This window comes from Amia ocellicauda, chromosome 3 (genome assembly GCF_036373705.1).
Source record: "Amia ocellicauda isolate fAmiCal2 chromosome 3, fAmiCal2.hap1, whole genome shotgun sequence".
Taxonomy (NCBI): domain Eukaryota; kingdom Metazoa; phylum Chordata; class Actinopteri; order Amiiformes; family Amiidae; genus Amia; species Amia ocellicauda.
In genome coordinates, this window is record NC_089852.1 from 52,526,857 (window position 1) to 52,552,724 (window position 25,868).

The 25,868-nt window shown below is 39.1% G+C and overlaps 1 protein-coding gene across 3 annotated transcripts in view; it reads left to right on the top strand.

Annotated features, from left to right (window-relative positions):
• LOC136746986 (capZ-interacting protein) overlaps window positions 1-25,657 on the top strand; it is a 33,884-nt gene extending 8,227 nt beyond the window's left edge. Inside the window, exons 1-7 of one of the 3 annotated variants that reach the window (XM_066699918.1) lie at window positions 11,879-11,958; window positions 13,169-13,285; window positions 14,002-14,064; window positions 15,071-15,142; window positions 17,876-18,070; window positions 22,040-22,534; window positions 24,947-25,657. In XM_066699918.1, the coding sequence (XP_066556015.1) occupies window positions 11,944-11,958; window positions 13,169-13,285; window positions 14,002-14,064; window positions 15,071-15,142; window positions 17,876-18,070; window positions 22,040-22,534; window positions 24,947-24,973 (984 nt within the window). In that variant the 5' untranslated portion in view covers window positions 11,879-11,943 and the 3' untranslated portion in view covers window positions 24,974-25,657. Of the gene's footprint in view, window positions 1-11,878; window positions 11,959-13,168; window positions 13,286-14,001; window positions 14,065-15,070; window positions 15,143-17,875; window positions 18,071-22,039; window positions 22,535-24,946 lie in introns of those variants that run through there. The other 2 variants (XM_066699919.1, XM_066699920.1) reach the window with 2 other exon arrangements.
• Window positions 25,658-25,868: the final 211 nt, after the last annotated feature.

The window sequence follows — 25,868 nt, forward strand, 5'->3', positions numbered from 1 at the left end:
ATTTTAAAAAGATGTTTTAAAAAACTTTTTTTTGTGCATTACATTACCTTCTATATGTTATGTGTGTGTGTATATATATATATATACAGCTCTGGAAAAAATTAGAGACCACTCCAAGTTCAGAAATCAATGTTAAGTGGTCTCTTTTTTCAGAGCTGTATATTTGTTATTATTGGCCTTCTTAACCTCTTGGGAAAGATTTAACCTTTGTTTTGCAGTTACTGACTTTTTCCTCTGTTAGTTTGTTTACATAATCCTATTTGGTCCCACATGCCCACATTGGGAAGCAATATTCTTCATGGTTACAAAACAATGCAAATAAGACTCACTCTAAATGCCTAAAGATAGTATGCCAATGAGAGAGAGAGAGAGAGAGAGAGAGAGAGAGAGAGAGAACTCTCAATAAAAAGTTTGATTAATACCAAAAGGTCACAAGCTTGAAAGGAAATCCCAGATTGGACATTTTTTAAAAAGGTCATGCATGGGAAAGAACAGACCAGTGCTACATTAATTGAGGATGTATAATATGATTGTGTGTCATTAGGCCTTACACTCAACTCAATAGAGAGATGTGGATAAATACATACATATTGTAACAACCCAGGGGGTTCTGGCTACAATGGGGACTTGAAACCTGTTCTCCCATGCCACAATGCAGTGATCTTACCACATCCCTAAAAGGCCCAGGCCTCTTAGTGAGGCTCAAGATCCCTACACTACTCCCCCCTTTCGCTACAGTGCACCCTTGCACTGCTCTTCCATCTCCTCACTGAAGATGGCCTGACGCAGGCTCATTTCACGCACTTCTGACACCAATGTAATGCCCTCACACTGCTCTTCCACCTCTCCACCGAGATTGGCCTGACGCAGGTTTACATCTTTTCCCTGTTGTACCTACATTACATCTAAGCTGTAAGTATTCAAATATCTGTCTATCAGCATTTATATTTGTGCCATCCATAGTCAAATACAGATAGATTTGTTAGTTTTTTTCATTTTTTTACATATCAAGTTTGACCTGTTGTTCAGCCAGTCATTGTTGTAGGGATGCAAGTGACAGCACCAAAACCTTTGGCAAATCAGTCATTCGAAATAAAAACATGAGAACAAAGAATCTCAGACTAATAGTATTTTTTGTCATTTTAGGAAGTTTTTGGTAGCCACAACTGAAAACTTTTTCAAAACTTATTCCATAACTTATTACAAATAATACATTATAGAGAGTACAGTAATTAAAAAAGTAGCCTATTTTCCATCTATCACAGCCCTGTTGTAAACTCCCTCATTCTCCTATGCAAAACCCCAGCTATTATTATTATTATTATTATTATTATTATTATTTCTTGATTTACAACATAAGTGTAAAACAAAGTGCAAAAATACAGTTAAGTAAAAGGCATCATTCATTACAAATTCAATTAAACTAAAACATAGCAATTCAAAATACTACATTTTACACATTCCAATTTACAATTTAAACAGGCAAGTACAGTAAGGTCCTACATCCTGGACGGTAAAAGTTAAATATTAAAACTGATTTGAAGTTGGGAGGCTTCATCCTGTTCTGTTGGGTTTTTTTTAACACCCGATCAAAATGTATTTTTAATATTTGAACAACATATACAATGTGCTTACTAATATTTAGCCAGGTGTGCTGTAAAAATATACAGTATACTACACTTACACATATCACAAACTGTCAAAGTCCTTTCACTCAATTTATTTCTATATTTGGTGAAAAAAACAACAGCATTTCAAAATTTGATCAGATCATTTACATCATATAATCAGATCATTTCTCAGATTCAAAAGGACAAAGAAGCAGTGTTAAAGAAGTATACATTTCTCTATTAAAGCTTTCAATAACACAATTCTCAACATGCCCCACAAAATAAAATACCATTGATTTAGTAGATTAATTCAGTAATGCTTTGGCTCTTTTGGTCTCTTGAAGTGTATGGTATTGCTGGGCTTTGGTGTGGCAGGCCTCTCCACTATGTGATTTAATTATCCCCTGAATTCCAGCTATGTGTGGTTCCTGCCAGGCTTGTTGCCGTCTGTGCAGCACTGACAGCTGGGAGCCCAGTGGGCAACCTGCCTGGCTCCGAATCAAGGAATAGCAGAGAAAAGCTTGTCCATTTGCAGATACATGTTGGGATCAGTGCTGGCATTTGAAAGGCACAGAGGCTTAGAACAACTGATGGCATGTCTAGAATCTCATTGAAGTAGATGTCAGCCTTTGCTGGGTGCCAGCGCGATCGAATTGTCATGTTGTAGTGGCCTTCTGTCTCACATGTACAGAAACTAGATTGACCATTCAGAGCATTTACTAAGAAACACACTGTGTTTAAGCCACACTGTAGTAAAAACGAAGCCTGGCACATTTACAGTTTCTTATGTTTATGAATGCACCAGCAGGAAATGGAAAGGTAACGTTTAAACAATATTAGATAGCCCTATCAAACTAACCAATAGGGCTTAATATCAGTAATCATATTAAATCCCAGATTACAACTGAAGATACACAGATGTGCATGGCATTTACCATAAATGTGTTTTAATATTAAAACGCTCTGTACCTTTGTACAGAGCTTTTTATTATTAAAATGACATTTTAGAAGGATTCTTACCAGTTTGTTGTCCTTGTCAGTTTCAGCAGACAAAAATACATTTTATATTCCAATTAAATAAACTAGTCATCCAAAGTTTAGCATGTTGTGACCAGCTGTAATAGTCCTAAAGCTCCATACTCTTATTTAATTTCACATTAACTATTATAATTATTATTGTTGTTCATTATTTCTGTGAACTCTCCCTACTTGGCTCTCCACCATGTGAGTCAATTTGTTAAATTGAAGTAAGTTAATTTAAGTGATATAAATTGAATGCATTCAATGAATCTTGCGTGACAATTAACAGCACAGCTGTCCTTGAGGTTGAGATGGTTTACTTTTTGTGTATAGGGCATTAAAAGGTATGATTATTTTTACTGACATTATGTGATCTTAGAAATGTAGATTATATGATGATGTAAAATGATGTGAAAATTATATAAAAGTGCTGTGTGACTATCTCTCCCCGTTGCCTTTTACTGTGAACTCCTAGTGGCAAGGTGTTGTAGTTATAACTGGATAACTTAAAAAAAAAGAAAACTAATAGAAAGTATAGAACAAATCCATTGTTTTTGTTTTTTGTTTTTTCAATTCTCTAGGACGTCAAAGTTCAGTGAAACATTTGATACTTAAATGAAACGGTTGACTGAGTGACCAATTTAAATTCATAAGAGGAAGGAAGACTTCAGTTTGATTACAAGGCTGTGCTGCCAACTGTTGATTTCATACTGTAAATCATTTGGGAAAAGAATAGCTACGTTAAGTAGCATTTAACATTTTGACTGTTAAGTGGTCTAATGTGCACATATAGGTTACTGCATAGAATACTTCTATATATTTTTAAAGGTTTATTTGTGATTTATGTAAGTGTTTATATCCAATTCCAGCGAGATATTCTCAATAGGGGATCTTAGTTTGATTGGAAAAAGGACCTGTCAGGGTCATGTTTCTTTGTACAGTGACCCATACCCTGTAGTGGAATGCTGTATGTGCCCTTTCACCTTCAAGAACACATAAGAAAAGTTAAAGGGGAAATACTGTACATTACACCTGTGTTAAAAACACAACTATAAGGGGTGTTGTTTGGACCCATGCAAGAAACAAAAGGTTGTGTTGGAGTTTGCTAACACACACAAAAATATATAGAAACAAATTAAGCCACAATAATGCACAGATCTGAGCTGCAGCAATCCCAACCAGTCACCCACAGTGCACTGCATGTTGTCATGTGACCTCCTTTTCCAGAAGTACAATGTGAACACCCAAAGGATGTAAACATGCTGATGTAAAGCCGCAAATAAAACCGTGTCCCTTTCCTTTCGTCCTGAGAGCCGTGTTACAATAACAAAGGAACAGAGTTATTTATTGGGTTTGTTTTTTCCAAGCAGAACAAGCTTTGTTTACAACAACACAAACCTTATGTTAACAAGGCCATTAGAGAGACTTGGGGGGGGGAGGTGATCTATGGCACCCACAACTGCTGCAGTCCGGATGTTGCTTTCATATCTCATCTGAAGGACAGAGCTGTAGGAGGTTATGCAACTTCCTCAGGGTGTCAGCCAGTGAAACAGCAACATAGCTATGGCTTGAACTTTGTAGTATGCGCTTCTCCTTGTGCCATCTGACCACGTAGCCTCTACGATCATCATCTCTCACGCTCTACTCTCATCCTAAAAATGTGTGAGAGTTACTTATTGTTTTTAAGGTGAGTTTAGTTGCAAAGAGGGCTGCTAAACATTAATATGTACTCAATCTGTATTGTGTAACAAAAAGTAGCCATTAGAAATTTGGGTGGGGAAACAACACAAGGTAACAGGGAAATATAAAATAGAAATATTAACATTGGTTCATAAATCTGATATATTTTTTCTCAGGAATGCTTGCTATACCTGATGATTATAATAATCTTAATAATAATCTACACATTACAGTGAATACGGTTACAGTATAAGAAAATATCAGAATGGCCTACAGTTGATTGAATAAAACAGCAAGATCATATAATGGGAGCATAGTGTGAACGCAGGTGCGCTTCTGTGTCTATTTAGGTTGGCCGTGTCTGCAGTTTTGCAAAGTCTGTCTGGGTGCACACCTATTTTCTGTCTTTTTTGGCATTATTGAACCAATTGCATGTACTTGTGCACACAAAACACATTCAGATATTAAATGAAAAATATGACCTAATCTTTTCCTGGAACAACCACATAAAGACACCAGCTGTCCAGTCTGGAGAGGTGTTCTTAGCTTTGCAGAACATGAAACATGAACCTTGAGCCCTTAGGGAAATGAATTGCCCTCTGTAAAGCAAAAACATGTTATGATGTCATTAGCCAAACTGCATGAAGCACCAATATTTTGAATCAATTCTAACCTGTATAATATATACTGTTTGTTCTATGTGTTTATGTAGCAAATCAGCCATGCATCGTGTGTATGTCATTGGAAAGCACGTGATGGAGCTTCTTACCTTGGTTAAAGTTGTTGGTCAGATTTGTTGACTATAATGAATGTGCTCTCACTGCAGATGTGCACTGAGGTGGCCTATGCAGGCAGTGTTGTGTGCTGCACATAACGCCAGAGTGGTCTCATATGTGGTAGGACATGAAGGCAGACACGTATTCTTTGCAATGCCTGAGGAACAATTTTTATGGATGTAAATATACAAATTTAGCTTATCAACATTAGACAAAGACATGGTGACATGTGTCTTTCAAGCATGTGGTGTTGTAGTATGCACTGTATTTACAGGGTACTATTATTCTAAAGGGAACAGAAAATATGTACTTCATTTATATTTAGTATGAATAAATTAAACTAAAAATACCTAGGGAAATTCTGATTTTCATTTCTTTTTGGATAGAATGACCTTGTAGGGGATTTTAAGTGCCAGATCTTTTCTTCATATTATTTTATACCAGTCCTTAAATACCAGTCCTGTAACAGACTGCAACAGTGTTGCCAAGTTGTGGGGTATCCTTCACCTCTCTCTTAGACACAGACCTGTATTCATAAAGCTTTTATGTCATGTTAAATTCACCCTTTTAAAAGTGCCTTTTTTTTACTTATTAAGAAACAGGTGTTAACTTAAAGTGGTAGTCAACATTTTTTACATTTAAGCCACATGTTGCTCTGTGGCACTGTAATTGCAGGCCTAGTACAGAAGTGTTTAGTTTATGGCCTAACAAAATTGTGTATGTATATGTAATCTCTGGGGGGCCCTTCAGACTAAATATGCCCCTCATATTCAGGATTAACCAAATACATCCAGACTGGTTCTGAAGGAAAACCCTGGCAGACAGTCAATTCTAGAGGAAGTCCAGAAGTCAGTCCTTTAGTGAGGACTGTGCCAGCAAACAGGCTGTCATCTGTGCAAGCAATTGTCCAGTGCCAAGGTTAGGTGTAAAGACCCTTTCTCACAATCATTGCACAGATTACTCTTTCTCTGTCATTTATTGTGTGGCACTCATGCTCCTCTCCAGAAAGTACCATGTCTCTGCCAAATACAGAAACATGCACGCACCATAGTATTATAACGCCCATATGAGAAACCAGCCAATCACAGAGCAGCATTTCCAAACAGTCCTATACCTCTTATGTAAATCAATAGGTTGTGCTAAAGGTGTCTCGGGCTGCGCTAACTGTGCAAAACAGAGAGAAAGGGGGTTGACTGTAAAATGTAACCAAAATAAATGTGTTTTTTTCACTGTATAGATATTTATGTCTAATCCTGACGTTCTTTAAGTTAAAGTTGTCTCTTATTCTATAAGAAACATAATTCTGTGCAGAGCACAAAATGCTATCTCTTATACAATTAGAGACACCCTTCTCACAACCTATTAATTTATATTAGAGATAGGGGTTTGTCGTTCTTGGGCAGTAAGTGTTTTCTGGTGTGAACTGCCTAGAAGCAAACCATTGGGCCTCGGACCCCAAGAGATAACTTTTTTGATAGTGTTGATAAAGTGTTTTAATTTTTCTCTCTTCAGACTTGGTTACATTGACATTTATGGTTATAGTGCCGTTAGTGCTCTGTTTTAAATTTGTCAAAGCACTCTGTGGAAATTTGCTGAAAAGGCCCTATACCAAATAAAAATCGATAAATTGTTTGATCCTAAAGAGTTTGCAGCTGTTAAGTTAAAATGTTACGACTCCAATGTATGGTTCTACGTTTCAGTGTGAAAAGAGGAGATTGGTCTCCTCCAGCACAATGTAAGAGGAAGCTTGTGTTCCCTCTGTGCTCTGGGTGTATCATGTATCATTTTCATATTGAGCATGAAAAAGAGAGAATACATACAGAAGAAATTACAGGAAATCTAGGGAAGAATCATGTGAGGGATTTCTGGTCATTTAAATCACATGCTGACAAAGATGTGCTTTGTGAGAACATATCATGAGTCCCTGTGTTCATTTCTGAGGACAGCTACAGGTCTCTTTGTATGATGCTGAACTCCAAATGTAGCAGAATGCATAGTGTTGTAAAGTAATGTTATTTTACTCACAAGCTTTTTATAACTTAATAAACACAGCCAGGGTGATGCCAGTTGAAACAGCAAAAGGTATACTTTAATAAAAAAGGAAGATTATTAAGTAACTAAATTATACACTCACCTAAAGGATTATTAGGAACACCATACTAATACTGTGTTTGACCCCCTTTCGCCTTCAGAACTGCCTTAATTCTACGTGGCATTTATTCAACAAGGTGCTGAAAGCATTCTTTAGAAATGTTGGCCCATATTGATAGGATAGCATCTTGCAGTTGATGGAGATTTGTGGGATGCACATCCAGGGCACGAAGCTCCCGTTCCACCACATCCCAAACATGCTCTATTGGGTTGAGATCTGGTGACTGTGGGGGCCAGTTTAGTACAGTGAACTCATTGTCATGTTCAAGAAACCAATTTGAAATGATTGGACCTTTGTGACATGGTGCATTATCCTGCTGGAAGTAGCCATCAGAGGATGGGTACATGGTGGTCATAAAGGGATGGAGATGGTCAGAAACAATGCTCAGGTAGGCCGTGGCATTTAAACGATGCCCAATTGGCACTAAGGGGCCTAAAGTGTGCCAAGAAAACATCCCCCACACCATTACACCACCACCACCAGCCTGCAAGTGGTAACAAGGCATGATGGATCCATGTTCTCATTCTGTTTACGCCAAATTCTGACTCTACCATCTGAGTGTCTCAACAGAAATCGAGACTCATCAGACCAGGCAACATTTTTCCAGTCTTCAACTGTCCAATTTTGGTGAGCTTGTGCAAATTGTAGCCTCTTTTTCCGATTTGTAGTGGAGATGAGTGGTACCCGGTTGTACGTGTTGTGGCTTCACAAATGCTTGGCTGCATACCTCGGTTGTAACGAGTGGTTATTTCAGTCAAAGTTGCTCAGTCGGCCCATTCTCCTCTGACCTCTAGCATCAACAAGGCATTTTTGCCCACAGGACTGCCGCATACTGGATGTTTTTCCCTTTTCACACCATTCTTTGTAAACCCTAGAAATGGTTGTGCGTGAAAATCCCAGTAACTGAGCAGATTGTGAAATACTCAGACTGGCCCGTCTGGCACCAACAACCATGCCACGCTCAAAATTGCTTAAATCACCTTTCTTTCCCATTCAGACATTCAGTTTGGAGTTCAGGAGATTGTCTTGACCAGGACCACACCCCTAAATGCATTGAAGCAACTGCCATGTGATTGGTTGGTTAGATAATTGCATTAATGAGAAATTGAACAGGTGTTCCTAATAATCCTTTAGGTGAGTGTAATATCTAATACATTATTCTAAATTATTATATGGTTTCTTTATGGGTAATAGAAACTGTACATAAAATACGTGATTCAAAGGGGTATTTTCACTTGCAACATCTGTGCTAGGGCTTGGTGAAGTCAATGAAGTCAGCCTGGCTGCGGTATATACAAGCCAGAGCATAATCTCTGAATACACTGAGATGACATCATTTACATGGCAAACAGGCATGTGTTTTCACTCTGCTATACAGATTTCCTCATCTGAGCCACACACTCTTTTCTTTGGTCACCTGCTCACATTCCCAAAATGAGGTAACTGCAATACCTAGCATACTGCATCCATCTCTCCAGGTGTTTCATGATTTTTATGGACCTTCCAGAATGATGACAATCCTTATACTGGTGTGAGAACAATGCAAACTATTTTCTTGTGAATGTAAAATGGAGCTCTACTGAAGAGGACCTTCCTTCCACCGACTACAAACTTGTTTCTATAGCACAGGCACAGCCATGTTGAAAGAAACTACAGCATCAGAAGATTACATTGACTAACAGTAGAGCTTAATTTTAGTGGTTCAGCTCTCACACACAGGCATAGCTCTCATACAAAACCTAAATGCGTGAGATTTGTCACTTTAAAGAAATGCGGTGACAGGAACCGTTTCTGCTGGCAAAAACAGGGGCATGAGATGTAGCCCTTATGTGTAAGACTCATGCCCAATGAGTGAGACTTGAGAGTTATGCACAGGTCTGTATTTTAATTAATGCTGTGAAAATGTTGGAGAAATAAACATGACTGGACAGTGGGGACCAGTCAAATTACAATAACACTAACCTGGATTTTTTTTGTGGGAGTAAATTAGCTTGAATTGATGTGTATTAACTACAATTAAATTATTCTGTTCTCTAATTTGTCTAACCTACACTTTTAGTTTTTAAAATTAATATTTTTTTATCCTAAGTATACATGCATTACAATCACAAGTATTGTTTTCTATATCCCTGGACTCAGCTTTACACTGTTTATATGAGTTCTTGAGCCCCTTAATTGCTTTCTTGAAATAGCAGCTCTTGAATGTGTAGGTGTGCGTGCGTATATGTCTGTATGAGCTTGTATGGAAGACTTGCAGTAGAGTCAGAAGTAAATAAGATTTGAGAGACCTTCCAGAGATGCAGAACTGAGTAAAGTTCAGGAAAAGAAAGATTTTCCACAACTCATGTTTTTGTATTGCATTCAAACAGAGTTTTGAATTAAGTCTTCAACAAGACATGAAGACATCATGACATCAGGCAAATTAGGGTGCTGCATTGATATGAATATTACCATTTTGTATGTGGAATTACTAATTTATCATTTACCACAATTTATCTGGACACCTAATGTTCAAAGATCACAGTGATATAAAGCCATTTTTAATTTTCAAAACACTGTCTTACCTGACCTTTAAGTTCATACTGCTGAATTAAGAGGAATGGGTTACTTGAAGTTTGGGGGGCAAAAACTATTTTCAGGACAGCCCTCAGTGGCAACCAAAGCTAAGTCCAGCTAAGCAGCGTGCTCCAGGTCCCACCGATATCTAGCAACGTTGCACAGCCATTGAAGAGGACTGGGACAACACTCCTCAGGCCACAATCAACAGTCTGAGCCTATGCACAGGAGACATTGAGCTGCATGAGGCAAATGGTAACACCAGATCCTGACTGGTTTTCTGATCTACACCCCTACCTTATTTTTGAGGTATCTGTATAATCAGTCATTTGAAATCCATATATTAGGGCCTAATGAATTGATTTCAATTTACTGACTTCCTTATATGAACTGTAACTCCGTAAAGTCTTTGAAATTGCTGCGTGTTGCAATTATATGTTCAGTACACTTGGAACACAACCCTTTTAATTTGTTGCACTGCATTGGTGGTTTTTGTTTTGAGATCCACCATGAGCATGGTGTAATCATTCCCCCAGTGAGTAAATTTGGGGTGACTGGCCAGATCTGGTAGAGTAGAACGACCTTAACGATCTAAGCACCGGGTTTTCCACAGAGACTGTTTTCTTTTTTGTGTATGATCCTTTTTGGTTTTGATTGTGCTACTCTTGTTCTGCCCAAATAAGCAGATCCAAAATGGACATACAGCAGGTTTCTACAATTTCAGAGTTTTCCTTATGCTGTTTGATTTCTTAGGCATACCTCTGCTTTTACATGACTTCTATTAATTAAACACTTCACCTATCCAGTACAGTGTACGTAGCTTTACCTTATTCTGCATCAAGCTTCACTTCACGCAGAATGCTCACGCACTGAATACAAAAAGAGATGTAGGATTACAGACGTAATAGCCTGACTAGAAAGGTTTAATAGCGCACATTTTTGTCCCTGGCCTTTTTGAGTGGGAATTCTCCCCCAAAAAGTCGATTGTATTTCCCCCGGGGAAATATTACATGGAGTAATATTATAGTAATAGTAATTTATTAATTGTTACATTTGATCAATTGCAGAACTTATTTGAGACTAAACAGTGTCTCTTTCGTCATTGCACATAGTCAAGCTGCAAATTATATTGTTGTTATTGTTGTTTTTCTGTTCTCTGCTGCTTTCCCTGACAGGAAAGAGTTAACAATCGCAGCAAAGGGCTGGAAGGCCGTTGGGGGATTAATAATTATCATAGAGGAATAACAGAGGAAAGGGGTGGGATGGAAATTTTACTGGGAAGCTTTGCAGCAGCTTGCTTGCTTGCACTTGGGTGCAGGAATGAGATCATCTAAAAAGCACCAGTGAGGCCATGAAGTAATTCATATAAATAATGAGATCCCTATAAATAACAAAAACAAAAACAAAAAACGTATCTGTGAAGGACAAGGAACAGCCTGTTCAAATGATTTTCTTCTCTATTTGTGGGTTGGAGCATGGCAGTGTGCTGATAAGATAACACTGTGAAGACAGGGTGCTGATGTCACTAGCTGCAGTGTGATGCTGAGCAGCAAAGTGTGTTGGTTTCCTGGTTTAGTGATTGAGGCCTGTTGCCAGTTGATTTATGAACTTAAGCATTAAACATAGCAAGTTTTTTCTTCACTTAAAGACAATTGACTTCCACATGTAATGAACTGTAGGCAATAAACTCCAGGACTTGATCCAAGTACTGTGACTTTGGTAGTACTTGCTGAATACTTTTTTGGTTGTTGTGATTATTATTGATTTCCATTTGATATCTTTATTCATATTTTTTGTGGCCATGATAACTTTTTGTCATTGTTCTGAATATAGTCATTATTCATGCAGGATAAGCATGTGTGTAGGTCTCCTTTCTTTAAGTTTTGAGAATGTGGTTGAGGTTGTGTTGCTGAATAAAAAATAAATACAAATTTGTAATAAAATGTTGTGGATGTTTTTCTGCCTGCAGTCCAATTCCTAACCAAATTACAACTGTTTCACATCATTGTATGTGGCCCATAATAGTGTATATGATGACTGACATAAAACCAGGCTAATTCTAAATTATTTTTGTTACTTATTTTAGGTACAATTCTGAAAAATAGATAAAACTGCTTCTTTCAATGCTGTGCGCAGACTTTTGAAACCTATGGGGCAATGGGAGGTAAGGGTAATGTTTTATACCCAATCTTCATGTGGCAATTTGCTGTAATGTTGATGATCAGTCTGAATGGGTTCCCCTTGAAAACACCTAATCTTGCTCCTGAGAGAGACTTATGTCACACAATCATTGAAAGGTTGTGCTGTTTCCCCTCCCTTCAGATGAATTGACTGAAAAGTGGGATTTCCTGTTCTGTGTAACGGGGATCATATCAGACTCTCAGTTTCAGGACAAGCCCAGTGCTAACCCATGTTCTGACTGGAAAATGTACAACTAAGAATAAGGAGGGAGAGCGAGGGAACTCAGAATGGCTCTGCAATTGTCCATGGAAATACACTTCATTGTGGAGGGCACTGCATATACCAGGACAAGCAATATTTTATTTAATGGTTGTCATGTTTCTTACTGTGGATACAGAGACCTGGAGAAGGTCAATCCACAGGTCACCACTGAATCAGCATTTCCAAAGACCAGTAAACACATTTTAGTAAGTGGTCATATAAACAAGTTCCCTATTCAATTGAGGGGACTCTGGTCCTGGAGGGCTAGAGGGATTTCACATCTTTGAATGATCTGTAAATGACTGAATTTGCGAAGGCACCTGCGTCTTGGATCATAATGAATTCTTTTAAGATAATGCTGTAACGGTGACCTATAAAACATGTCTCGTTGGGGATCTTCAGGAACAGGGCTGTCTGAATTATTAGTAACACCTTGTGTAGGCCAGTCAGCTTGTCTCAATTAGCTAAAGGTTGTGTCTCATAGAGGTGCTCTGTTGACTGACTGACTGACTTGACTGCTATGAATATGCAGTGGCGTTCAATACAGCTGGAGTTGAGTGATAAAGTTGAGTTGCGAGGTCAATTCTGTTTCGAAGTCTGTATAAACGCCATGGTAGTTCCCATTTATTTAAAAATGTGGGTGCCACAGCATGGGAATGTCACTGGCCAAGGCACGGGTAGGTGAACCTGTATGACAGAGTGACCAAAGGCGACTGCAGTGCTTTAAATTAAATTCGAATTAAATTCAGGGAACACCTAAGGGTGATAATCAGTAATTACTGTAATTTAGTTTTATGAAGCTGGCCAAAGGTCTTTGAAGGGCTTAATTTTAGCATAGATGGCCAAAACCTCCAGTACACATTCCACCTATAATCTCAGTGTGATTGCAGCTTTGTCCCCCTAATCCCCATCATGTGTGTGGTTTTTTGCAGGACCGGTCAGCAAAGGGCATGGAGGCCACGGAAGACAAACCCGTCAAGCCATCGGTGGCAGAGCTAGCAGGGAAGTTCAAAGGTCAACCATTGTCCTGTCCTGCAGGAACTGAAGGGGTGAGTTGCTTTTTAATCACACAGTTTAGTCAGCATGAGCAATGTAATTAAAAAAAAGCTCAAATTATTATCTCAGTCCACCACTATGACAAAAAGTCCACTTCCTGTCAGTCATTGTTTGTGCCTACAGCCCAGCTAATGCACCAATCAGAAAACTGCTAACAACCTGAACCTGCAGGTGCCAGAGAACTGGGGATAGCCTAGCCAGTGTTGACGTTTGTTCAATGTCTCCAACTTCCAGAGCTAGGACTGGAGGCAAGCCCAATTGAGGTTAAAATTAAACTTAACTATACAAGAAGCAAGGAACATACCAAAAAATGTAATATACAAAATGTTTGATTACACAATACACTACTGAATTGTACTGTTGGTGTAAGAGATACACAGATTAAAAAAGAAAAAGGTCAGCACAGTGCAGAAACACAAAAAGAAAACGGCAACCCTTATTTCCTTAACCGGTATTTCCTTAATGCTTGGTTTTGTTCTGATTTGCACATTTAGCTTTGCATAAAACTGTTCCTTATATTAATACATTGTAGGTCTGGTTTTGTTGCTACATACAAATGAAGAGCGAACACAAATATGACAGGCTTGAAAACAAGCCATTTTAAAGACCTTCATTTAATGTTCCTTTGTTTTTAGTTTTTGTATTATAAATTTTTAGCTCAGTTGATACTGACCAGCAGCGCTGATCCTTCCAATTTGTTCAATTCCAGAACAGACCAATACGGAGAAGACCTCCAAACTCCCTTAAACTTAAGGACCCCGGACATGAGGAGGTGACAACATCCTTCACTTCATAGCCGCATAAATAAATGAATGATATCTGTGGTAACCATCATAAGCTTTACACATCCCAGTCTTCAATTCAATATACTATATAATAAAAGTACAGCAGTATAGGTATATTTGAAAGCATGCACACAGACCACAGGCCAGAATCTTGGAGAAAAACATGTACAGACTAATTTCAAAAGAGTTACTGATTCTAATTGTGTATTCCTCAGCAGAACTGATAACTGGCACCTAGTTAAAAACACAGCAGACAGTGCTGGAAAAGCTGTCTTAGAAGTGTAATGACAGTTCACTGCATCCTCTTTTTACTAAGAAAGAGACACCTTGGGTGGGAGAATATATGAGTCAGTGCTAAACTTTATTACAACAAGAGGAAAGATAATTGTATTTCCCTTAATTTGAACTATGATGAAATATGTGAATAATAAACATGATCAACAATATCTGTATTTTTAAACTAGATTACAGAAAAACGAAATTCTGCATTTGGTCCAAAACAAAACAAGCCAAGTAAAACAGCACAGCAAAAACAAAACAAACAAAAACACACAAACACACTAATGAGGCCTCTAATAGCTACCTTACTGTGATATTCCGAAGATATGTCAATCTTCATTCATCTGGCCATGTTTCTTACATTAGCTTTGTGTCAAAATTTGAGTAATTTGAGTAACAGGGAAAATGCTATACTGTACATACAACAGTATCTAATGCAGAAGAAGTTTTAAAATAATGTAAACATAATTCTAGGTGTTTTTAACGGTAGTTGCTGCCATATAAACTATGATATATTTTTTTTAGCAACTTGTTTCTATGTCGTTGTTTTCAGTACTTGCAGGTTCAGTATGAAATTATTTACAGTGCTGGGTAATGTATATTTACTAAAGTTTGTGAACTACTGTAATGTTTTTGCAGAAATGCTATTCTGAGTATTGTCTTTGCAGTGTGCTCTGCAGCCCTGTTTCAGGGTCTTTCTGTTTTTTACCACAGAAAACAGCCACCACCTCTTCACATCCTCCCAAGGTGAAGCCCAAGAATTCACCGCTCATTGAAAAACTGCAGGTAGGTGCTAAACGTTAGCTCGTATTTGTGTGGTAAGTTTTCAGAAGATTTATTTTCGGTAGCACTACATCATCCATTGGTGAGCATTCAAACTCAGTGCGGTAAAACGGAGGCTTGTTACAGGAACTACCAGTATGGAAAAACTGGTGTGGTGCTTCGTTACAACCTGGTCTGTTTCTCTGATCTAGAGCCGACATTGCTGTTTAATCTTGTAGTGTTTATTAAGGAACAGACCTCGACACTGAGAAATTATTTGGACAACAACTTAAAAAATCTGTGCAGCTTTGGACACCATATTACAAGAGGAGCATTGCTGCCCTGAATAAAGTTTAGCAATGAGGGAATACAGTATTTCCTGCTCAAAAACCCATGCCCAACATGGGGAATGTAAAGGAAGGGATTTCCTACAAGAAATGGCTAGTGGACATTCTGGTGTCGATTATCTAATACAAAAATGTAAAAAACTAACAATGAAGATGGACTAACTAGCCTCCTTTTTTCTGTCTTATGTATAACGGTCCATCATGGCTAGAGCATGTTGCCTTTAAGATGGCATTGGAATGAAAGTGAAGATGGACACAAATGGGTAGAACATTTGCCATTTGGAGACAGTGCGTGTTGGTGATTTGTTTGATAGATGGATTGAATGTGTTTTTAGGAAAAGAATATTAGTCGTTTAAAACAAAAGAAAAAAAAACAAAGGAAGACAACAAAATAAAGCAAGGGCAATAGATCAGAGCTGGATGGATGTAGCTAAATTTTTTTGCTTTGTCGAGTGTAACTTGGTTTCTATTAGAAAAAAGAGTAAGTAACTCTTCTTGCAAAAGGGTGCGAAAAATACACCACCAATGTTGTTATTATCAGCTTTGATAAAGTTATTCTGTGTTGCTGTGTTACTGCCCTCACAAATATTATCCTGTACCACGCCGTACCGGCAGTTTCCTCCACATTCCAGCATTCTCGCTAAAGAAAACCTCACCACCTCAAGGAAACCCCATGTCCATAGAGAGAGAGCCAGGGCTGAGGGAAGGAATCCAACCTTCAAACATAAGATTACACTGCCACCTAAAGGTTTAAGGTCCTCAGTGCTCCCTAGTTCATTGTGGGATTTTCTTTTAAACACCTTGAGAAGCTATTCAGGTTAATAGGATTAGTGAGGTCACTTCTACGCAGGTCACTTCCTGTCAGGGGAGAATAGGAGCTGGACCAACAGAATCCAGACTGTGGAGAGTCCAACAGTATGGGCCAAAAGGGCTGCCGTCTCTCTCTCTTTTTCTTCGCGCCTGTGCAGGTATGGATTGCTCCCACTGTACTTTGTTGTTTTTGTTATTGTCAAAATAATATTAGCACAGCAAGACATTCATGAAGGGCAGCCAGCACCGAGCCTTGATGCTGCCACTGCAGAGAGATTATGGCACAGGTCCAGCTGAAGATGTTAGAGAAGTTGAGCAGGAACTGGGCTGCAGATTTTGTTTGGGTGTGAGGGAAGAGCAGAAGTAAGGGGGTCTTATCTCAGGATATTGAAAACAAATGTATATTTCCTCTTTTGAGTTATGTTGACTGGTGTTGTTTTTCTCAATCTAATGTGAGAAGACCTGTAGTTTTACATAATAATCGACCAACCTAAAGATTAGCTTCTAGTAATCTGTGCATCAGCTCAAATTCATCCCTATTAATACCCTTGTTGCTATGTGATCAAAACAGGTTTTTAATGATGGGTAAAAACATATTTATAATCAGGAGTTACTTTAGACATCAACAGTTGGCAGAATACACTTTATAAAAATATTATTAAAATGTTTTGCTGCTTTATTTAAAAACAAAATTGTACTTATAGCTCTTCAATGATTTGGTGTAGTTATAACTCACTAATAACCTTGGATTTTTTTATGTTAGTAATACTGTTTAAGCAACATCAGTTTCCGTGTTGCACTTTGTCTGATATAAATCAAATTCACATCCTGCAGTTATGTTTAAGAAAGGAACTAGTGATTTTGCTTTCCTTAATTGATCTAGAGGTTCTAATCTTTTTAACTTCCTGAAGCCAGACCTATATATACCTTTATAAACCTTATTTAAAATATTTCTGCAGAATTGCCTTTTGACTCAATCTACAAATCTAATTATACATACAAAGATTACATCCCCCTTTCATATTTCATATCATATTCATATTTCTTCTACACATGACTTAATCGTAATTAATTACATAGAAATCACACATTAACAGTTTATACTAAATGTCGCAACAGAATGACAGCTACCATTCATATTCACCTGTCCACGACTTCTTAATTATCAGTTAAGGTTGTAAGTGTATTATCTGACTTACTTTGAATGTGGGGTTATTCTTATTAAGATTATGATTATTATTGATTGGTTGATTGATTAGCAAGGGCTCAGACCCAGGGCGACTTACAGTAATTACAACAAATCATTCCACAAACACTCCATATTTTAGCAAGTGCAATTAACTACAATATACAGCATTGGACCTGCTTTAAGTAACTAAAATCAATACAAGAAAACAGTGCAATAATTATAATAATATGCTGTGCTGTTCTGTCAGAAGATCTAAAATAAATGATTGTACAGAAGCAGTTACAGTAACTACAGGATAACTATACTTAAAGAACAAGACTAATTGTGACCTAAAAGACAGTCTTTGTTTTGTATTTCCCCTCCCATAATCTTTTGCTATAGTAGCTGATGTAAGTGTGTTTTCTTCTCCAGGCCAACCTCGCTCTGTCGCCCACCGCCCTGCTGCACTCCCCCAAGAGCCCCGGGATCAAACTGCAGCCCTCTCCCTTTGTCAGCCCCGCCACCACTCCCAGCAGTCCCAGTGTGCGCTTGCACTCCAGTGAGGATGAGACGCCTGCTAGTTTTGAGAAACCAGCGGAGGGCGTTATTCTGCCCAGCATCCAAAAGGTAATAGTTGAAAAAACTTAACACACACTCAGAGAGTACACACAGAGGAAACGCCCATATGTTCAGTCCGGGCTCGTGCAGCGCTCACACTGTTTAGCAGAAGGGTGTGCAACTACTTTCTGGGCTATTGTTTTTTTTTTTAAATATGGCAGGGCTTCATATAACTTATTCAGGCCTGCAAAGATAAACAAATAAGAAAAATGTGTTAAATAATAAAGTTTCTACCAAAGATAGAGAAATATCTCATAATTGTTATTATTATTAATACTTCATGAATACATAATAACAATAAGATAATACCAATAATTATTTATATTATTGTTAATAATATTTACTTCAAATTAGCACCACCCTCAAATGTACACAAATACCACCTCGTTTGAATTAAAGCTGTAACGTTAAGGTAAATAGAAACAGAAAGAATGACAATATAGCAAAAATTAGAGGAAACTTGCTCCTCCCTCCTCCTGAAGAGGGACCTCCTCACAGTGACATATCGTGAATTTAGAATCTAGAGGTCAGTTGGGGACACAACCTGAAATGGTAATGGTGGTTGTTCCTTTCAGGGGAACCTGGGTTATGATCATAAGATAATATTCCATTTCTAGTAGTAAGGACAACCATTGCCAGATGGGAAGGCTGTATCAGAGCTATTGTGACTCCAGAGTACCAAGAAAGTACAGCCTCAGTGGCCAAAGCTAGCAGTATCCCATGAAGCATAGGAGCAGGCCGCCTGCAAAACCCTGGACCCCAAAGAGGGCCTCATCTGGTTCACAACATCAAGGCGGCAGAAAGTTCTGATTATCTGTCCAGGTAGCAGCATTGCAGAGCTCACTTCACATTGGATGGAAGCCCACAGAATTGCCTAGGCTCTGGTCCAATGGGCCATGATAAGATCTGGATGCACTAGTTTCTCTGCCTGCGTCATGTGTCCCCTAGTGCTGGTTCCCAAGGGCCATGCCCCCTAGAGTGAGATCTGTAGCAGACAAACAGATGCTTAGACTGCCTTCATGGCAAAGTCTGCTTCAAATAGCAACTGAGCAGAGTGTGTGTTGGCTGAGGTCCTCTTAGGTCTCCGATGTCACCGTCTGGTTGATGTGAAAAGACAAGACCACTTTTTTTCACTCATGAATGGACAAAGCATGAAATTCCCTAACCCTTCCAGCAGATGTTTGCAATTGAAGTAATTCTTTGGAGAAGTCAATTCACCTCAGTATTCCAGTTCGCTAATTGAAAGATACCCAATAAACCTGCAAGAGAGCTGGCCCAGGAGGACTGGTTTAACCCACCCTACTTGTATATAGATGCTCATGGGTGCAGATTTCAGTTCTGTAGGTGGGATACCTTCAGCTGCATGTCTTAGTCATGAAGCAGACAACAACACGCATGGACACATGGATTCAGACACTTACATAAGCATGGACTGCTGTTAAGATGGTTAAAGTGTTACAGCAAATTTCACATGCATCAGCTAATCCCCTTAACCTCTTTTTCCTTATCCCCGCATCTGAAACTGCACACAGTACCATTCTCACATTCTGCTGCATTAAGATATCTTCCCTACTGTACAGCCCATATTCCTTTCATATGTATACACTACAATATGTAATCAACAATTTGTGTGCCACCTTTGAGAGACTAACTAGCCTCTGGGCCACCTGATACTAAGAGAGTTTGAATCAGTAACATACACATTCAGATGCTTTGAAGTAATTAGGGACTAAAGGACCAAGCTTTAGCCTGGGCTGGCCAGATCTTAAATTACAGTTCATGATTTCTTGGAAGTGTTGGGGTCCTCCTGTTTTCATAGGACGTTTTGCCCACTTAATTTCCTGCCAAATTGAATGACATCATGCTTTGTTCTTTGAAGATTAAACAACTCAACAGTACATAATTTCCTTTACACGATTCAGGAGGAAAGCTTTTAAAGACCTAAGGGGGTTCTGTATTTATATTTTCCAACTGAATTTTACATTTTAAATGTACCTAAGATTAAGCATTTGTGTGCATCTGTGCATCTCACAAGGAAGAAATCATTATAACATAATTGATAACTCTGCTAATGTATTTACAATATTTTGAGCTGATGAGACCCAATACAAAGAATAGCACAACCAGTACATAAGAACATAAGAAAGTTTACAAACGAGAGGAGGCCATTCGACCCATCGTGCTCGTTTGGTGTCCATTAATATCTAAGTGATCCAAGGATCCTATCCAGTCTATTTTTAAATGTTCCCAAACTTTCAGCTTCTACCACATCGCTGGGGAGTTTGTTCCAGATTGTGACTACTCTCTGTGTAAAGAAGTGTCTCCTGTTTTCCGTTTTGAATGCCATGAAGTCCAATTTCCATTTGTGTCCCCGGGTGCGTGTGTCCCTGCTGATCTGGAAAAGCTCCTCTGGTTTGATGTGGTCGATGCCTTTCATGATTTTGAAGACTTGGATCAAGTCTCCACGTAGTCTCCTCTGTTCCAGGGTGAAAAGGTTCAGTTCCCTCAGTCTCTCCGAGTAGGACATTCCCTTCAGACCTGGAATAAGTCTGGTTGCTCTCCTCCGAACTGCCTCTAGAGCAGCAATATCCTTCTTGAAGTGTGGTGCCCAGAACTACACACAGTATTCCAGATGAGGTCTAACTAGATTGTACAGTCTTAACATTACTTCCCTTGTTTTAAATTCTACATTTTTGACAAATACCCTAGCATTCTGTTTGCCTTTTTTATTGCTTCCCCACATTGCTTGGATGGAGAAAGTGAGGAGTCCACATAGACTCCTAAGTCTTTCTCATGCGTTACTTCATCTAGATCTGTACCTCCCATAGTGTAATTATAGTGGACATTTTTGTTACCTGCATGTTTACCTTACCTTGTCCATATTGAATTTAATTTGCCAGGTGACTGAATATTATCTAAGTCCCTCTGAATAGCCTGTGCTGCCAAGATTGTATCTGCTGAGCCACCTATTTTAGTATCAGCTGCAAATTTGACAAGTTTGCTAACTATCCCAGAGTCCAGATCATTAATATAGATTAGAAAAAGCAAAGGCCCTAGTACTGATCCCTGTGGAACTCCACTAACATACTCACTCCAGTTAGAAGCGACTCCTCTAATCGACACCCTCTGTTTCCTATACATCAACCAGTTCATAATCCATCTACTTACATTACCTTGAATGCCTACAGCTTCCAATTTGAGGATCAGTCTTTGGTGTGGAACCTTATTAAAAGCTTTTTGGAAATCTAAGTATATCATATCATATGCTTTCACCTGATCTACAGCTGCAGTTGCATGTTCAAAAAATTCTTATAAATTAGTAAGAAATTATCTGCCTCGTCTAAACCCATGTTGACTATCTCCAAGAATATGGTTTTCATTGGAGGTAGTCTGCACTGAGAGTGTGGTTTAAGCCCAGCAAGTCAAACATTGCTGGTTTGAAGTTGGTTTATGTCATAGCCACCTATAATTTGGATTTCCACTAGGATGGTGCACCATTCACTGGAGTTGAGCTCTCAACAGTGACCCCTGTGCCTTGCTGGGTGCCTGTGAGCTCTGCAGTGTCATGAGTGAGCTACATCTGTCCCCCCCACGGTGCTCTTCCACTCCACTGTGCTCTGTTGACTCATGGTGTGAGACAAGGTTGATAGCTTGTTTCCAAGGTTGCGAAAAGGCTGCCCACATCCCTTGCAAATCAGTATAAGGGTAAACAAATCACCACTTCCAAATCCTACGGGAGGGAAGGAAACAAAAAATAAGGCAAATGATAGACCTTATGTTTTGATAGTCTTTATTAGATGTTCAGATAGCTGACAAAAATCAAACTCTCAAAGTGTTCTTTGTCTGCACTTACGTACAGCGTACTGGCCCAGACTGATGTGTGAGAAAGTGCAGTATTGCTTTGGTGCTCCATTAACATGGATGTTTGGATCTTCTTTATTAGCTACAAGTTATTCTCTGCTTCTTTGATCCTTTAAGGGACGGGCACGTGTCTCCATCAAGCGCAGACCACCCACCCGACAGCACAGGAAGTCTGCTTCAGAGGAGCCCACTGGCCAAAGCAGCACACCCGCCAAGGAACACCCCCAGCAGAACGAGGAGGACGATGTTTTTGAGATGCCCAAGGAGCCCGAAGAGTTGTTAAGAGAGGCACAGAGCATTGATGTAGAGAAAACACAGGATGAGCCTGGGCCTAAGGACTTGCAGGAAAAAGAGGAGCTTAAGTCTGAAGAAGGAGCACAGGACAAGACCCAGGAAGCTCCAGCCAAAGAAATGAAAAGTGAAGCTGTAAAGGAGCCCAGCCAGTATTCTCCACTTGAGCCCCAGGCTTCGGACAGTGTGCCTCAGGGCCCGATAGAAACAGACCCAGAGCAAGCCTGTCCTGACAGGGACGACAGCAATGTCAAACCAGAGGAAGAAACTAGTCCACCAGCAGAGGAAGAGAAGGCCCAGAAAAGCAGTGGAGATGAGAAGGTAATGCTCAAGCATCATCACTGATCTGAGTGTTGTTACCGTGTTGTTTGCCTTTGTTCGTTTGTTTTTCCATTAACAGGAACACATCTTATCCAGTTTGGGGAATGGGTGGAAAATCACTAAGCAAAATGAAGCACCAAACTGAGAATTAACTGAGCATTTTAGTAGCATTGTTAACAAATATCTCATCAACACCATTTAGTGTACATCTAACTAATGCTTTTAGTGTTAGTGTATACAATACAATAAAATCAAATATAGACCTGTAAACATTTTACATGATCTAGAATAAAATGAGTGAACATTTAAGTAAATAAACCATTTAGGCATGGAGGAGAGAAAAACAAAAAACTCCTATGGATGGCATGTAGGAGAAAATGAATCTCTGGGGGTCCACGGCTTAGGGCCTAGGCCTAATGGTTGCCTCCCCTCCAGGCAGTATAGTTATTACAGCAGCAAGGAGATCAGAAAGTTCTTTATCGGTGCTGCTGGCTATGCTCTTCCCTCTGGAGGAGGCCTCTCGCTGGCCATCGGGGGTGGAGGGTTTGGACCATCAACAGGCTTTGGGTTGCGATGGCTCGTCAAACCTTGGGTGTGGATGCCCCGTTGACCCTCCGTGGTGAGGTGCTTCTGGCATGGGTTGTGCCTCATCAGACTTTCATGGTGGGGGACGAGGTGCCTCGTTGGACCCTCAGAAGAGGCTGTTGCTGGAAGACAAGAGGGCAGTCGTGCTCAGATACTGGTCATGCAGTGCAGGACATTTCCAAAGACAGTTGTGCAATTGTATGTCCATGGCACACCGGCGGCACTATGGGCTAGAAAAACAGAGACTAAACAGATGAGTCTTCATACGTGATTTAAAGGCTAAGACAGAGGGGGCATCTCTTACATTGGCTGGAAGATCGTTCCACAGCTTCGGGGCTCTATAACTGAATGCTCTACCACCTGCGCTTTTCTTGTGTATTTTAGGGAGCGCTAAGTAACCGGCTTCCTGTGATCTCAATGGCCGACCTGGAGTGGGAGGTGCCAGTCCCTTTAGTGCTTTAAATGTTAATAATAGCACTTTTTAGTCTATCCTGTAGTGCACGGACAGCCAGTGAAGAGAAGCCAATACTGGAGTGATGTGGTCATGTTTTTTTGTTTTTGTTAGGATTCTTGCAGCAGCATTTTGGACTAACTGAAGTGCAGAAATAGCTCTGTTTGTGCTGCCTGACAGAATGGCATTGCAGTAATCCAATCTAGATGTAAGAAATGCGTGTATCAATTTCTCAGTGTCCTGTAATGAGAGGAATTGTCTTAGTCTAGCAATGTTTCTAAGCTGGAGGAAGGAAGATCTCGACACATTCTGAATGTGTGATTCAAAAGATAGATTATGATCACAGATGACACCCAGATTTCGTGCCATCTCCTTAGGGGAGAAATTAAAGTTATCATTACTCAGTTTTGTTAGTGCATGATGAACAGTTCGATTTTTGTCTCCTAAAATTATGACTTCTGTTTTGTCAGAATTAAGCATAAGAAAATGTTTTGTCATCCATGTTTTAAATCTCAGACAGACAGCACATTAGTTTTTCTAGGTCTATGGTGTTGTTAGGATTTACTGACAGATATAATTGTGTGTCATCTGCGTAACTGTGAAAGTTAATATTATGTCGTCGAATGATATCACCTAAAGGGAGCATGTATAATGAAAAAAGTATAGGTCCGAGGACTGAGCCCTGTGGGACTCCGTACTTAACCTCAGTTAAATTTGAGTGGTTCTCGTTAATCTGTACATATTGGAGTCTGTTTGACAGATGAAAACCATGAAAGCACATTGCGAGATAGGCCAATACAGTTTAAGCAGTGTAACAAGATTTTGTGGTCGATTGTGTCAAAAGCCGCACTTACGTCTAATAAAATAATAACACTGGCGTGCCCTACATCGGAGGACTGAAACACGTCATTCAATACTTTTACATAAGGCTTTCAATGCCATAACCCCCAAACCCTGGTTGTCAGTAAAACAACTCAAGCCTATAATCAAGTTTTAATGCCGTAGAAGTATTTGATAGATGTTTTTGTATATTGAAAGATATCAGTGGGAAGAAATGTCAGATTGCTTTAGCTGCACTATCTTGGGTCTTTTTGTCACTCCGTAGGCAAGTTTTAACAGAATGAATTCTTTAAATCTGCTTCATTGGATTGGCTTGATGGAGAGCTTCAGGTTTCCGACTGCAAACACAGTCATCCTGCCATTCAAACTCAGCTGTGAGTTTTGCAGGGCCTTAGTTATACAGGTTTGAAGCTTTTGAGACCAGAGCCCAAATATCAAACCTTTAAATTAAAGGAAACTGTCTTGTGATGTTTGAACTGATCGTCGAAACACGACTAGTTTAAATTTAAAGTTCTCTGCTTTTCTCTCTGTGACAGGAGCAGCCCAAAGCCACTGGAGAGTGACACATCCTCAGAAAAAACCTGTCTAAATCACTGAAGGCTGCATTACCTGCCAACAGCCACCCCCACAAAAGACCCAAGAAAATAAATGAGCTTGGATACTCAGCCAGTCCTGGTCTCAAGAGAACCACAAGAGTCTTTGATTGTGTCATATTAGTTCAATTTATCCTGGAGAGCTGCTCACTAAGACACAGGTCCCCTATACCACCAGACACAATATTCGATCTGTATGGGTTTCCATAGGGATGACATCAGGAATTAAGTCAGGAAAGAAACAAATTTGTGTAAGAAGTCATCTTCTGTCTTTGGTAACTGTATTAAGCTTTTTAGTATCTCAAGGAAGCAGACTGTTTTGAGGTAACGATTTGTCCTTCAGCAATGCACATGTTACCTTATGGAGTTTTTTTTAATGATTTTTTAGTGTTACTTAAAGTTTTAATCCAAATTTAAAAATAAGTGATCGTATGTCTAACACTGTAACAGGTTGTCGGAGTTGTGGTGTTGTGACATTGAAAAGAGGCTTGTAATTCTGAGACCTCTCCAGCAGGTGGCAGTATGTGTAAAATAAATCAGTGACAGTAGGGGCAGCTTACTATTCCTACATTGCTACTGCATATCATAAAGACAAAAGGCCTGGATTGTAATATTTTGCAATATTTATGCATAATAAAATATTAATAGAACATGTCTGGGAGTTTCTTACATTATTATTAGTATTGTTGTTGTTTGTAAAGGACTGGCTCAGTGGTTAAACTTAAGGCTAATTAAATGTTCAATTGATGATGACAATTATAAAAATAATAGGTATATGATAGTGAATTATTCATTATATATAAATGTACAATCACCCATACTCAGCACTGTGAAAAAATGAATATTAAATAAAAACAACCTTATA